This window comes from Anolis carolinensis, chromosome 6 (genome assembly GCF_035594765.1).
Source record: "Anolis carolinensis isolate JA03-04 chromosome 6, rAnoCar3.1.pri, whole genome shotgun sequence".
NCBI classification, from domain to species: Eukaryota; Metazoa; Chordata; class Lepidosauria; order Squamata; family Dactyloidae; genus Anolis; species Anolis carolinensis.
In genome coordinates this window covers 117913185-117929710 of record NC_085846.1, presented here as the reverse complement: position 1 = coordinate 117929710, position 16526 = coordinate 117913185, and the positions used below count along the sequence as shown (strand labels likewise).

The window sequence follows — 16526 nt, the reverse complement described above, 5'->3', positions numbered from 1 at the left end:
TCCTACCTGGAATCATAACGCTGGAGGCCCAGGGTGATGGTGTAGGTGACCACGCGCTTCCGGTTATAGAGGTTCACCCCGCTGTACTTCCCTGGGACTCCGAAGAGCAGATCTGAGGGAACAGCAGGAACATGCTTTGAAAGTGGGAATGCTAGGAAGGAAGCTTCTCTATTGGCTTCAGCTACTTCTGTTTCTGATGTATTTGCACCAGGAGTCTTGAAAGTGTGACCCTTTGCCCTTGAAGCCCTCTGCAGTGGCACAGTGGGTTAAAGCCTTATGCTGATGAACTGCTAACCTGAAGATTGGCAGTTTGAATTTGCGGGATGGGGTGAGCTCCCGCTATTAACCCTAGCTCCTTCCAACCTAGCATTTCGTAAACAATGCAAATGTGAGTAGATCAATAGATACCACCATAGCGGGAAGGCAAAAAGATGCTCCATGTAGTCATGCCAGCCACACGACCTGGAGGTGTCTATGGACAATGCAGGCTCCTTGGCTTGGAAATGGAAATGAATCCCTCCCCCAGAGCTGGAGATGAGCACCACCTCCAGAAGCCGGAAATGAAAGGAGAAGACTTTGTCTTTGTCTGGGTATTTGTGTTTCATTGTAATTCATTGCACCAAGGCATTGAACGTTTGCTTGTGTCAGTTTATATGCTGTAATCCACCCTGAGTCCCCTCAGAGAGAAGGGCGGAATATAAATAAATCATCATCATGCCAAAACACCTCCACTCTCCCCACCCCCCCACCCCGATTCCTCACTACACCACCACCCCATACTATTTATTTATTTATTTATTTGCAGTATTTATATTCCACCCTTCTCACCCCGAAGGGGATTCAGAGCGGATCACAATGCACATATATATTGCAAACATTCAATGCCATTTGACACACAACATATATAGACACCATATATAGACTGACACAGAGGCAATTTAATGTTCTAGCTTCTGGCTTTTGTGGGGTTATGCTCGATTCCGGCCACCACTTCACCTTCCACTTGTGACACCAAGTCATTGATGGAATGCTTCCGCATGCCCGCTGGAGTTTTTATAGTGTTGTAAATTAGTTAAATTAGTCTTCCCGCATAAGTGGTACCTAAATGTCTACTTGACAGATGCAACTCTCTTTCAGCTGCCTAGGTCTAGCAGCAAGCTGGACTAGTTTATGGTCAGCTTACCCTGACCCGGGCTGGTTTCGAACTCATGACCTCTCGGTCAGTGGTGATTTGTTGCAGCTGGCTACTAACCAGCTGCACCACAGCCCGGTACTACTGTTGTTAGTGACAGGACCACTTCCAGCTGCTATGTTGGGAGGGACCAAATATGTCATTGAGTCACCTGGACTGGCTATGGAGGGAACTTCTGAGGTGGGGACGGCATTTGGGGCAGGAATCCATCCCTGCTTCCCCTGCAGTTGCCTCTTCTGATTTATACCTTACACGATGGGCATGAGAGTAGGAAACTAGCCGGAACACCAACAAAACAACCTCAAGCCTGTCTGCCTACCTTTGGGGGTAGCCGAGGTCTGTAGGGTCTTTGGTTCGTACTGGTGGATGGTTTTGATGATATCGGGGTCGGCCCGGAAGCGCTCCTGGTCATTCTGCCAGAAATTCCCCGGCGACAGCAGCAGGCAGCCATGTTCGGGAAGCAGGCCTTGGAGCTTCTTTAAATTAGGAAGGAGGTCTGTCACCTGGAGGCAGATTTCTTCCAAGCTTTTGACGCTGAAGCTGGAAAGACAACAAGATTTGCAGGGTAAAGACTAAAGAACAAAGGCCAGGTTTGTGGTGGGCCTCAAAGAACCAAACCCTGCCCTTAACTGTGCCGGCATAAAAAGGTCAAGAATTTTTGCATTTGAGAAATATGTCCACGGTTTTTTGATCAATGCCAAAACTGTTTGCAATAACATCTACAAAAAATACATGTGACTTTATGTCAGGCATGGGCAAACTTGGGCCCTGCCTCCAGGTGTTTTGGACTTCAACTCCCACCATTCCTAACAGCCTCGGGCCCCTTCCTTTTCCCCCTGTTGAAGTCCAAAACACCTGAAGGGGGGGGGGGCAAGTTTGCCCATGCCTGACATATACTCTGCATTAGCTTAACGGTGGGATTTAGGTCAATGGTCTTTTAATCCAATAGTTTCTTACACAAAGGATACACTAAGTCAGGGGTCCCCAAACTTTTTAAACAGGGGGTCAGTTCACTGTCCCTCAGACCTTTGGCCACTGAGCAATAAATAATAATAATAATAATAATAATAATAATAATAATAATAATAATAATAAATTGGGTTGAAAGAGACCCCTTGGGCCATTTAGTCCAACCCCCTTCTGCCTTTGTGCACCCAAAGCACAAGCAAAGCACCCCTTAATAATTCATCATCATCATCATCATTTAAATTACTTATTAATCGCCCTCCATCCACGATGCTCTAGGCGATTTACAAGATAAAATTGTAAAGGATAAAAATACACACATACAAATATTGATAAAAATTAAAATAGATTAAAAGCTCTAGTAAAGAGCCATGTCTTGAGTGCTAGGGTAAACAAATAAAATTAAAATACCATGATAAAGCATTGGAAGATGCGCACTGGGCGCTGCCACCACGGGGGCCAGATAAATGGTTTCAAGGGGCCACATGTGGCCCGTGGGTCGTAGTTTGAGGACCCCTGCTCTAAGTAAATATTGTTAATCCACTAGGTTGGACTAACAATTAAGGCCACTGGGAATTATTTTATTTGGATTACATAGTATTTATTATTTGATGGTGTAATCATTAACCGATTGCCGTGAGCTTCTGAGCAGAAGAGCAATTGATTTAATGATCAATGGATTAACAGAACCCAGAAATCAGACGCTCTGAGAATGCTGGATTCTCCACTGGACGTTCTTCTTCCCTCACAGGAAGAAGCGGCACAATCCCAGCTCAGACAAAAGCCCAACTTCTCAATTCCAAGGGAAGCACCAAATGCCAAGATAAACACAGAGAAGCCATCTTCGCCTCTCGCCTGGGACCTCCTACCCGTCTTGCAGGGCGTGATTCCTGATTTCTTCCACCAGCTGGAAGACCCGGGAAAGCGGAGACCGAAACACATCCACTGCCAGGAATGTTGTGGGCCAAGGAGAGACCGTGGCTTTCACCAGGACCTGCTGGATGTAGGCCACAGGGGCACCAGTGTACTGAAGGGAGAAGCAAAGGGAGAGGCATGGAAACATAATGTTAGGAAACTTGAAATTGTGAGGGAAATTCCCCAAAATAACAGATTATTTAAAAATACAAAAACAGGATCCTTAGCAGAGCATTCAGTTCACACCAAACAGCAGCAAAATGGTGTGGCTGTAAAGTATTCTAGAGCTTAAGAAAGCAAGAGTCCCCTCGAGGAGACAGGGCAGAACAAAATAAAATTGTTGTTGTTGTTGTTGTTATTATATGCAGAGTTCAATCTTAAAAGTTTCAAAAGCCACTCAGGGGCCACAGAGAGAAGAGGGGGCAGCCAGGAAGACACAGCTCCATCGCGTCTCCTGCAACATCACTTGGGAGCCCCTCTTTATATACAATATAATAATCTATAGAAATAATAACACTGTAATGTGACAGTGCATGTATATAGTATGTCATATTAATAATGTTGTAATATAATATATTGTGCATTGCACATACTACAACTTGAGAAATGATATATAGCATTGTGGTACTAGTAATATTGCGTTATAATGTGTTATTATTTTTATATAGATGTGGATTTGTTTTTGAGATTTGGGGGGTTGGTTATTTTTGCCTTTGTTCAGCTTCTCCTGGCATTGAATGTTTGCCGATATCAGTTGTAAACCACCTTGAATCCCCTTGGGGAGATAGGGCAGGATATAAATAAAATTTTATTATTTATTTATTAAAGAGTTCAAAAGTATCTAAAACAGCAGGTCCAACAAAATCTGAGCAGATGGTCCTGGCCTAGACCAAGCATAGGCAAAGTTCAGCCTACCAGTTGTTAGGAATTATGGGAAATGAAGTTCAAAACACCTGGAGGGAAGTTTGCCCAAGACAGACAACTGAGCCTGACCTGGCAGAAGGCAGTCTTCTGTTTTATTAAGCTGTTCTGACTGACCTAAATCCCCTAGAATACACTCATTCTAAAGAAGTAGTGAGGAAAAGATGGTGGTGGGTTAAAAGCTAGCGACAGGTCCAGGAAAAGCATGCTGGGCTTTGAAGGAAGGATGCTGGGGTGGAGGCAAAGCTATTTCAGACATCAAAGAGCAATGTGGGCCAAAGCAGAAGGAGAGGCAGAAGAAAGAAAAAGGCTACTCTGACATTGCTAATGTCAGATAATGCAGATACAAGTGATGCCCACTTCCTTTCGAGCCATCGTAATTGATCATCCCAAAAAAGTCCCCAATCCCTACCCAGTCGGGCCTCTCGTTGGGCTCTCCTTGCTGGTGTGTAGAGAAGGCAGGAGGCGGCACGTAGTCCTTGGCAGGGGTGGTATACTCCACAGGCCCCGTCCCCGGCAATGGGAGTTTCAGCAATGGATAGCTGCAAGGCAGAGTAAAAAACAAGCCCTTTTTAAACAAAATGCCTATTGGAAATAACTGCACCCAGTCTCAGGGGACATATCCCTTTGGAAATAAATGGCAGTCATAACCTTGTTGAAAAGGAAAAATGATGTCATATCCGTTTGGCAAATGTGGATCTTCTTGAACATGTGGAGACCACCTTTTGAAAACCACTAGGCAAGACAAGCATGACCTTGTTAGAAGTCAACCCTTTGAACAAGTGATATTCATAAGCATTCATGTAATAGAACACATGTAACTCGGCTGTTAAACTGAAGAACCAAGCCATTGAACTTCCAAGGACAAACACATGCCACTACAAAAATAAACTTGCTTAGCAGGGAATGGTTGTTTCTTTGAAGCTGAAACTGCAGTTGCACAAAACGTATAAACTCCCTTGAAACCTCTTAGTTTAAAATATGCACTCAGAGATTAAAAAACAAATTATTCTTTGAAAAAATAACGTATCTTGTAAACATCTTGTATTAATTCACCATACAGGCACATTTATTATTAAAATTCAGTCATAGATATGATGTAGCTTCTCTCTCTGTATTGAGTACACGGGGTATCAATCAATAGTCCATAGTTTTTAGGTATAGTTGTACTCACTGAAGTCCATACTTCTCTACTGAAATCCAAATAGCAACATGCAGTCACCTCCACTGAGGTCTGATGCAAACAGGCATCCACCTCCACTGAGGTGTAAAGGCAGACATACATCCACCTCCACTGAGGTGTAAAAGGAGACTGACTACAAAACGGAGTCCTGAGTCTGAACATGCTCAGAACAATCACAAGTCTATAACCCCTCCCACAACAAAGAAGTCAGTGAAAAATCAAATCACGTTGTATTGATTAGCCCATCGGCCGTATCGAAACATTTAACACATAGACATACATACAACATACAACCCGCGGTAAAAAAGAAGTTAAAATAAACAAGCTGTTAACAAGATCCCGTTCAGGTCAAATATCTGCATCACCTCCACAGTTTACCCCAATTGATTCCAAATATGCAATTCTCAGCTGTGTTGCTTTGAATAGGAAAAGGGCTGTTTTATATGTTATTTTAGGATTCTGGCCGGCCAACAAAAATGAATTTTTAATATGTGGGTCCCAGTGTGTTTTGTGAATAATGTATGGCCCGAGGCATTGGTCTCTCAAACTGGTAAATCAACACACACATAGAATACAGGTTAGCAAATATATACATTAACAAATAAATAGGGAAAGGCTTGGGAGGTTGCTATTTCCAACAAAGCCAAGCCCAAGTCATGAAACCACAAGAGCTCCCAAAGAATCCTTTCACTTGTTCAAAAGTGGAAATCCTGAACCTAAAACCAGCCTAACATGTGCCAGAAGAAAGCCTGTCCAGAAAGCAAATAGGACAGTCTTTCTAGGGATGCTCTAAAAGACTGGCATCTTTTAAAAGCAGTAGAAGCTTTTGCTAGTAAGAACACCGTTTAAGCCTCCAAAGAAAGAGATTCAGCTTCAGGGCCTGTCCACTACTGAGTTATTATCAGAGTTTCCATTTTTGCTTCATGTTTCCTTCTCTGAGTGTCAAGCCACCCATGGGATCAACTTGTAAAACAAGCAAAACTTTTCCAGAAATACACCAGTGCCGGATATATAAAGCAAACAGCTTTAAGTGAGCGGAGGTTCTGTTTTCTGAAACCCAAAAGCAGAGAGCTTGGTGCCCCTCTTCCCCGCCTCTTTGCCTCTGGATTCCTTCCACTGGAACAATCTCTTTGAACCTGGTGTCTGCCTGGGAAAGGAGGCTTTCCATCTGAAGTAAATGAATCCTTTATTCGCCTCCATGGCTCTGGTCCTGCAGCGCTTTTTCATGTGAAAGGGAACATGGCACTTCTTCCTGCTGCCAAGACTGACAGAAAGGCCACTGTTCTGCCTGTTACCAACCAAGGCTGTGCTATATTCACACCAAATGCTGCAGAGCTGTCGCTGCTGCTATTCACACTTGTAGGTGCAACATGGAGCCAAACAAGACAAACAGGACAGAAGACCATTACTTCCACTTTGAAAATAAAAAATTGCTTGAGAGCAGGCATGGGCCAACTTGGGCCCTCCAGGTGTTTTGGACTTCAACTCCCACCATTCCTAACAGCCGGTAGGCTGTTAGGAATGGTGGGAGTTGAAGTCCAAAACACCTGGAGGGCCCAAGTTGGCCCATGCCTGCTTTAGAGCTTACAAAGACTACACAGCAGTGAAAACAAAGCCAACAGTTGCTTCATTATCGTATTCTAGGCACTCTAGCCTTCCAGTGGACGTCTTCGTATTTCAAAATAATTGCTAATGCAAAGGTGTGATAAAGTATGTATTGCTGTTGCGGTTTTAAGGCCTTTGTTAATGTTCATAGCATTTATAGCTGTTTATTTTTCAAAACTCTATTATCCTGGATTAAATTTCCAAAAATAATTGTTCATATTTATGCAGCTCACAAAAACATTCCTGTGATTTTCTTAAGTAACTAACTGATACAATTTACATAAAGGATGTAATCATTTTCCTGTGTTTTCAATTTAAATTATATAATTTCATTGTTCTTATGTTACCTTGAATATTTCTCTAATAATAAAAAACACCTGTCTTAAAAAAAATAATTGCTAATGCTACTTTAAAAGGCATCCAAAAACAGATGAAAAGTGATCAAGATCTCTCCGTGGTTAGTTAGACAAAGATGTCCCAATCTGGCAACCTTCAAATGCATAATAATAATAATAATAATCATAATAATAATAATAATAATAATAGCTTTATTTTTATACCCTGCCCCATCTCCCTGAAGGGACTCGGGGCGGCTTACATGGGGCCTAGCCCGATAAAACAATCAAATATCAATGATACAACAATAAAACAATTATACCAATAAAACCTCAATTATCAGTAAAACAATTGATAAAATCGACATGAAGCATACAATATTAAAACAGGAGACTAATTCATAAAACCCAGTGCAGAATGTGCCGGAATGGGGAAGATATTTTTATGGCTGAAATGGACAATACAGTGCAAAATAACATTGGCAACCCTATTGCCACCTGGAAAGTTGCCTTTAACAGCTGAGTGTATCTTAAGCAGATATAAGAGGAAGAGGCGAGCATCTCCCCAGGCATCTCTCTCTTCGAGATGTCACTCCTCAGTCTCTGGCAAAGGCCTGAAATCCTTTCCAGGCTGACCGTGACAGAGGTGGCAGGAAACCACAGCGGAGGGTCTTGTTACACCAGAGAAGAAGGAAATGGATCAGGACACAGGGGCACTGGCAAGCCAGGAAATATTTGCAGCAGCAGCAAGTCTATAGTGTTGTGTTCTAATGTTAGATGTGAAGTAATTGATTGGTTATGTTATTATTTAATATTTGATCATGTGTTATAATTTTGTGTTGCTGAAAGCTATCATGGCAGGAACCACTGGGTTTGCTGTGAGTTTTCTGGGCTGTATGGCCATGTTTCAGAAGCATTTTCTCCTGACGTTTCGCCTGCATTTATGGCAGGCATCCTCAGAGGTTGTGAGGTCTGTTGGCAACTATGCAAGTGGGGTTTATATATCTGAGGAATGTTCAAGGTGAGAGAAAGAACTCTTGTCTGTTTGAGGTGAATGTTTCAACTGACCACATTGATTAGCACTGAATAGTCTTTCAGTTTCAAGGGCTGGCTGTTTACTGCCTGGGGGAATCCTTTCCTGGGAGGTGTTAGCTGCCATTCACACCTGCCTCAAACAGACAAGCGTTCTTTCTCCTAGCTAACACCTCCCAACAAAGGATTCCCCCAGGGAGGAAGCAGCCAGGCTTTGAATCTGCAAGGCCATTCAATACTAATCAGGCAGGCCAATGGCAATATTCACACTTGCCTCCAACAGACAAGAGTTTTTTCTCCCAACCTGGACATTCCACAGACATATAAATCCCACTTGCATAGTTTCCAACATATCTCACAACCGCTGAGGATGCCTGCCATAGGTGCACGAGAAACGTCAGGAGAAACATGTTCCATGTTTCTGGAACATGGCCATACAGCCCAGAAAACTCACAGCAACCCTGCTATAATTTTGTGTTATATGTGGATTTATTTCTGAGATTTGGTTGGGTTGTTTATTTGTTTTTGTTAGTTCATTACGGCATTGAAGTTTTGTCATTCTTATGTTGGAAATTGCCCTGAATCCCCTTGAGGAGATAAGTGTGGGATATAAATAAAGTTTTACTATATTATTATATAGAAAAACCAACATTCACCTCCACAGATGGCCCTCCAGAGAGTCCTTTATCCTGAAACTCAGCAAACAGGGAAGCTGGGCCTTGTCAACCCTTTCAAAATGCAGGCTGAGGCAGGCCAACCCTTAAGAGGCCTTCAAAAAAAAAAAAGAATAGTAATATAACAAACTCCACCTAGGATAAACAGAGATGGAAACAATATCCATCTCATAAGAATCTTAGCCAAATGTTAGCAGTAGTCCAGTGATAAGCAAGTTCAATCTTGTTTTGTGGTATATTTTTCTTCATTCTGCAGCTTGAGGCTGGGAAAAGAGATGAAGTCTGGGAATGGCCTTTGTGTGTCTCTATGTGCCTTCAAGTTGCCTGGTGACTTTTGGCAACCCCCCTGAATTTTATTGGGTTTTATTAGGTAAGGATTACTTAGAGGTGGTTTTTTGTCCCATTCTCTGAAACAGAGCTGAAAAGACACCAAACGCAGCATTGCCCAAACACGGATCAAGGAACATGAAAGGCACTGCAGACTAACTCTACCAGAGAAGGCAACCATAGCAGAGCACCTGATGAACCAACCTGGACACAGCAGATTATGGGAGAACACTCTCACAACCACCATGTCAGACTACATAGAGAAGCCATTGAAATCCACAAGCAGGTGGACAATTTCAACAGAAAGGAAGAAACCATGAACATGAACAAAATCTGGCTACTAATATTTTTAAAACTCTAAAATCAGGACAGTAAATAAAGAACCACACTCAGAAGACAGGGGAAATCCAGACAGGAAACAATCAGAGCTAGCTAACATCTCCAGGCAGGAAGCACCCAGGCTTTGAAGCTGAAAGGCTATTCAATGCTAATCAAGGTGGCCATTTGCAACATTCACACTTGCCTCAAACAGACAAGAGTTCTTTCTTCCTCCCACCCAGGATATCATTCCACAGATATATAAACCCCTAGTTTCCAACAGACCTCACAACCTCTGAGGATGCCTGTCATAGATGTGGGTGAAATGTCAGGAGAGAATGCTTCTGGAATGTGGCCATACAGTCTGGAAAACTCACAGCAACCCAGAACTGAAAGCACCTGGTATTCTTTGGTGGTCTTGGTGGCCTCTCTACTATATACAAAATCATTTCCTACGAATAAAGCTGACATAATAATAATAATAATAATAATAATAATAATAATAATGTGTGTCAGTGTCCAGAACCAAAAAGAACTTTGGAATGGTGCAGAACTATACCCAGATCCAGAATAAGACAGAAGAAGTTTCCCAAATTTCAGAAGACCCTCTCAAAGAGGACGAATGAGAAATCCTGGATGGAACATTTCCCATGTGGAAAATATAGTTTTCTGTGCAGAAAAGGACTGCTCAAAAAGCACACCATAGAATCATAGAATTGGAGGAGACCTCATGAGCCATCCAGTCCAACCCCATGTCGAAAAGCAGGAAATCGCATTCAAAGCATCCCCGACAGATGGCCATCCAGCTTCTGCTTAAAAGCCTCCAAAGAAGGCTTTTGTTCCTGATCTGCAATTATTATTTGAAAACAGCACAGTTGCTGAGAAATCTGTTGCCAGTAAGAACAAAAGGTACAAAGATCTGCATCCTTCTTGGTCTCAAGACACGCTACGCACCAACGGATATTTGGGAGGAGAGTGCTTACCAGCAGGCCAAGACACAGAGTCCTGTGAAGAGGATGATGGGGATGGGGAAGGAAGCGCAGAGCAGCCCATGCTTGTGGAAGGCCCCGGATATCTTCTCCCGCAGCCTGTCAGTCAATGTCATCCTCAGCCACCCATCAACTTGCTGCCATCCCGGGAAGCCTCAGCAGGGCTGCAGCAGAGTCCAGCATCAGGGGCACTTCGCAGCAGGACACAATTCTGCAGGAAAACAAAGAGGGGAGGAGAAAACAATGGGTGATGAGCAATGGGTTCAAACAGCATTCATAAAGCAGATCAGGGTATAGGGTGGCAACCTTTGTTGGACGGGGGTTACACTCCCCCTGAAGACTCAGGTCCACAGTTTAAGGGTCTGTCTGGACTCATTGCTAAGCCTGGAAGCCCAGGTGTCGGCGGTGGCCAGGAGAGCCTTTTCACAATTAAAACTTGTGTGCCAACTGCACCCACTTTCCTAGTTTCCAATAGACCTCACACCTCTGAGGATGCCTGCCATAGATGCAGGCAAAAAGTCAGGAGAGAATGCTTCTGGAACATGGCCATGCAGCCTGGAAAACTCACAGCAATCCAGTGACTCCAGCCATGAAAGCCTTCGACTCTGTATTATAAACCCTTCCTAGTAAGGATAGCTGGTGAACCTGAACATTGAGGAACCCCTCCCCTGTTATCTCCAGTGAATGATGTCCCCACTTTGCCTTCTCCTTCTTTTCCCTTTTTCCATCCCCAGGATATCAGCAGATACTCCCACACTTTTCTAAGCCAAGACTCATGCAGTGAGACAGCTATGAGCCACCAAGGAAAAGGCAGGCAAGGACTGAGCAGCCCAGCCTTGGAAGAGAAGGGAGGAAGGAAGGAAGAGTAAGGTCATACTGTCCAGGCTTTATCACCAGCTTTGAATGTCATGAAATGGGCATTAGTAGTGACAACAGCAACCTTGAGGTGCCATTCAGAACAGAGAGTGCAAAGAAAGGGATGGCAAAGCAATGCCAAACAAAACAAAGGGAGGATAAAACCTAGAGAAGCTCACTCTGCGAAAGCTAACTGCATTTATTTGCAGGACATCCGGTGGCAAAAAATCCCAAGAAGCTGGTACTATCCTGAGAACTCTCTCCTCCCACCGATGATATAATAATAATAATAACAACAACAACAACAACAACATTTTTATTTTTATACCCCGGTGCCATCTCCCCGAAGGGACGCGGGGCGGCTTACATGGGGCCAAGCCTGAACATAACAAACATAGTAAAACACACTGAGTAAGACAAGTCAATAAAAAATATCAGTAAAACAAATCAATAAAACATGGATTGAATAAAAACATGAAAAGCGCTTAAAATTAATGTGTTTGAGTCACTATAGCTGAGTGTAGGGAGACTGGCAGAAGAGAGGAGACCATCCTCCCACATGCATTTCCAGGGGCAGCCATTGAGGCAGCCACAGAGAAGAACAGAACATGCTCTTCTCTCTGTTGGGAATGGATTTTGTTTGTTTTGAAAAGCATGTAAGAGCAAAAAAAATTAACCCATAAACCTAAGGTATGTGTTACTACAGATTGGGTTTGCACATGGTTGCTGTGGCAACTGGAAAGAAACAGCAGGGAAAGACTGCATTGTGAATCAACCTTCCAGCGCTTGAGCGTGGGATGGAATTAAGAGTATTTCACACACCTTATTTGGGAGGGGGAGAAGCATAGCAACTGCTTGTTACACCTTCTATTTTTAAATATGACGGTGGATTAGCGAGGATGCTAGGCAAATGCCTTTTACTACCACTGGCATGTTATGAATTAGGAGCAGCCTGGCGCAGCAACACTAGTTAGTATTCTGGTCACACACTAAAGTCATGAAATGCAGAAGGAAGGGAATTTAGAGACTCAACGCCCCTTCCTTTTCACCACCGCTCCTCCAACCTGTACCCTGTGCAGATTTCAAGGGTTCCTACTTAACAAATTAAGATGTATGTCGAGATATGGGTGGAACAATATCAATAGCAAAAATGATATTGCTGGACACATCAGAGAGCTCCAGATATTCATTTGGTGGGACAGCAGAGAAGGCTTTCTTATCACTGCTCCTGGGCTCTAGAAGAAAAGATGGGCTGCCCTTCCATCGTCCTTCTGCCAAAAGCTCGTTGAAAACAATTCCAGCAGTGATTTTGGGTAATCACTGGTTGCTTGAGCAGACACTGAACTTATTTTTTTATTAGTGAGTTTTAAACTGTGTTTTTAATGTATCTGTGCTATAATAGTTGGATTCGTTGCACACCAGTTGGACTTTCATCCATTTTGTTCTGTTAGACACCCTGTGTTCCACTGGAGGAACTAATCAGAATATAAATTAAATAAAGATTGAGTACCTCTTATAAACAATACCAGAAGGGGTCTGTTTTTTGTTTTATTTATTTTGGCATGTAATATGGTTAGTTAGGCAATCCCTCATTATCCAAGTACGATGGCCTTCCAAGTGTAGTGTCTTGGCGTTGGGTACGTAGGTAACTGTAGGTGGACACATGGCTGTTAACCCTGTTTTTATTGATATTGTTCTTATTTTGTTATTATTGTTTCTCTTGTGATTTGTATGACTGTTGAATGTGCTGTATTGTCCATTGGAATGTTGTTAATTTCTCAACCCCAAAGGGGACTCAAGGCAGTTTTATATATAGGCAACTATTTGATGCCTTAGAACAGCGGTCCCCAAACTAAGGCCTGTGGGCTGGACACAGCCCTCCTAGGTCCCTGACCTCAGTTTTAGACTTAGGCTCGCCCAAAGTCTGGAATGACTTGAAGGCACACAACAACAATCCTAATTAACTTTACTATCTCATTGGCCAGAAGCAGGCCCACACTTCCCATTGAAATCCTGATAGGTTTATGTTGGTTACAATTGTTTTTATTTTTAAATATTGTATTGTTATTTCATTATTATTTTTTGCATTACAAATAAGACATGTGCAGTGTACATGGGAATTTGTTTGTATTTTTTTTCAAATGATAATATGGCCCCTCAATAGTCTGAAGGATTGCAGACCGGCCCTCTACTTAAAAAGTTTGAGGACCCCTGCCTTAGAACAACGTACAATTAAAATGAACATTTTGAAAAAGCATTTAAAACACATTAAAACATTTAAAAACATTACGCTCACTATTAACAACACTATCCACAATAGTTTTACTTACAACAGAAAGTGATAAAAATCTCCAGAAGGGAAATCCGCTCCTGGAAGAGTTATTATTGGGGGAAAGGGGGTTCCCACAACAAGCCACATTTTCCAAAATCCAATGATCACAGGGACAGAAAGTGAGGTGACATCTTCTGATGAGGGGCACAGGCAGCACAGGAAACACCACAGGGGTGTTCACCCTTCCCTGTATGATCCAAAGCTAAAAGATACATATTTTGGGCTGGAATTACATTTTAAAAATGTACATGTTCCGACTTACAAATTCAACTTAAGAATAAACCTACAGAACCTCTTGTTCATAATACTGAATAATCAAAAAGCAAAGATGGCTCTCAGCCACCCATGTGAATAGTTTTGGAATATTTTATATTTAGGAATTTTAAATAAAAGATGCTCAACCTGTAATACATAGAAGCTTCATAGGTAGCCTTTACAAAACAAAAACAAAAATAAAAACAAACAAAAACAATGCAACACACTATTGTTACTGACTGCTTGCTTGGGAAAGGGAAGACCCCAGGGTCTTAATCAGAAGAAGGCAGCTTTATCTATTTGGAGAGTAAACTTGGATTACACCTTGCAAGAGGACAAGGACTGAGAGAATTCACTTTAATGCATATGAGAGTCAACTTGGCCCTTCAGGTGTTTTGGACTTCAACTCCCACAATTTCTGAAATGCCTGCTTTAAGGCTTTGGGGACCTGGGTGAGGAAGGCACTGATTTCTCCATCCGTCGCCTGCCTGACCGCACTGAAGGAGGACAACTTTCAAGGCCGCTCTGCCAGGAAGGAGGTGTAGATTTTACCGCAAAAGCTCAAGGTCTTAACGGCTTAGGGAAAGCTTATAATAGCGTAAGAAATGGAACAGAGAAGCAGGCCCACTTTGAGGAGGGGCCATGTGGTGCCAGCATCAGGGTTAAAACTCTCTTGAATCTCATTTGCTCTCCCTACTATTCTTAGGAGCCCAGGATTAATGGAGAACACAATGAGAGAGGCCACTGAGCATCTGTACCACGAATGTAAGACCAGACCACGAAAAGGAAGGAGAATAAAAGTGGCAGAAAATGGGTCCACAGCCTTGGCTGAGAGAGCCACTCCAGCCGAGCAAGTCTGCCAAGTTTCCTTCTTGGCTGCAAAGGGAGGGACACTATGATATGCTGGACTGGAAGGCAGGTAGTATAATGCTCTCAAACTGCATCCGCAGTTTCGGGCAACCAGTCAGGCCAGGAATGTGTTCTCCACAGATACAGGGGTCTTGTACTGCTCTACAATTTGCCTAAGAAGAACCTGAAGGTGCTCTCCCTCCTCGGGCAGAGAGGCCACGCTAGTGAAAGACCCATTTGCGGCAAAGCACTGCTGGCACTTTCACTGGAGACTGTCAAACCATAGCTTGCAGACACCACACCTGACTCACAGCTCCAGATGCAAAGAGGCCTGGAGCAAAGTGAAACCAGAGATTGCTCATCTACACTCGTGGAGAGATCAGAAAGAGCACCAGCCAGAGGATTGCCTCCTTCACCCAAATATTTTTATGTCACATTCTCCTCCTTCAATGCCATTTTATTTATGCAAAGTAAAACTGCATAAGTCCCTACATAGATCTATGAGAAACCTTTATTAGAAGGAATATTGGCATTACTATTTATTGATGTTAATCCTGTTTTCCTCCCTAATGAGGACATGAGGTAGTCTACAAAACGTTAAACTACACACACACACACACACACACACACACACACACGTACACACATACAGTGTTCCCCCACTACTTCGCGGTTCACTTTTCGCAGATTCGCTGTATCGCGGTTTTTCAATAAACTCTAAAAGACTACTATAAATCATAAAAATTATAATTTACAGCCTAAGGAAGGGAGGAAGGAGAAGCCAAAGGGAGAGAAAAGGAGCCCAAGTGGCAACAGGAGGAGAAGGAGGCAATTTATCAACACACGATTGGTTGATAAAGACTTAAAATAGTGTATAACTACTAAAATAATGTACAACTATTAAAATAAATATAGTGTCCCTACTTCAAGGATTTTCACTTATTGCGGGTGGTTCTGGAACCTAACCCCAGTGATAAGTGAGGGAACATTGTGTGTGTGTGTGTGTGTATCGTGCATACAAAGATACACTTAAAGACTCAGAAGGTCACTGATAAAATGCAATGAAACTATCTATAGCAGTGGTTCTCAACCTGTAAGTCCCCAAGTGTTTTGGCTTACAACTCCCAGAAATCCCAGCCAGTTTACCAGCTGTTAGGATTTCTGGGAGTTGATGGTCATCTAGGGACCCACAAGTTGAGAACCACTGCTCTATAGAATTAAACTCCTTTACAACAAATTCATGTAAAACAGCAAAGTTGAAAGTCACTAAACAGCACACAAAACCCTCATTTCCAAAAAACCTATTGGACCAAATTTTTAACTTGCCAAAAGGAAAAAGGATTTAACTCATTGCGCCACCAGGTGCTCCATACCCAGGTGACTTAAATTAGTGAAATACACAGGGAAGTACAATAAGACACTTCCCCAAAGGCTGACACAATTCAAACCACTTAGAAAAGATGGTGAATTATTAACTTTCCTTTCTCAAATTATGGAGTGTGACAACAATGGCTGTTCTGGATTTCAAACAAGTCAGGCTGCTTCAGCAAAACATCTATCATCCCAGTTTCAGTGCCTTTCCCAAATTAGTAATCCTTGACAGGACACTCATATCTCAAATCATCACTTTAGTCATCAAAAACATCCGTAGGCGATCCCGCGTTGTCTGAGTTGGATGGCCTTCCAAGTGCAGTGTCTTGGCGGTGGATACGTAGGTGACTGTGGAGCCCTATTCTTACCTGCATGTTCTTTCACAGTGAGGACATTGGTTTCCAGGT

At 42.8% G+C, this 16526-nt stretch overlaps 1 protein-coding gene across 4 annotated transcripts in view; it reads right to left on the bottom strand.

Moving 5' to 3' along the window:
- scap (SREBF chaperone) overlaps nucleotides 1-16526 on the bottom strand; it is a 68572-nt gene that overhangs the window by 35305 nt on the left and 16741 nt on the right. For all 4 annotated transcript variants that reach the window (XM_062984407.1, XM_062984410.1, XM_062984408.1 and 1 more), the window contains exons 2-6: nucleotides 10452-10668; nucleotides 4407-4536; nucleotides 3028-3185; nucleotides 1512-1732; nucleotides 7-112 (exon numbers count right to left, since the gene is read on the bottom strand). In XM_062984407.1, the coding sequence (XP_062840477.1) occupies nucleotides 7-112; nucleotides 1512-1732; nucleotides 3028-3185; nucleotides 4407-4536; nucleotides 10452-10573 (737 nt within the window). In that variant the 5' untranslated portion in view covers nucleotides 10574-10668. The remainder of the gene's footprint in view (nucleotides 1-6; nucleotides 113-1511; nucleotides 1733-3027; nucleotides 3186-4406; nucleotides 4537-10451; nucleotides 10669-16526) is intronic.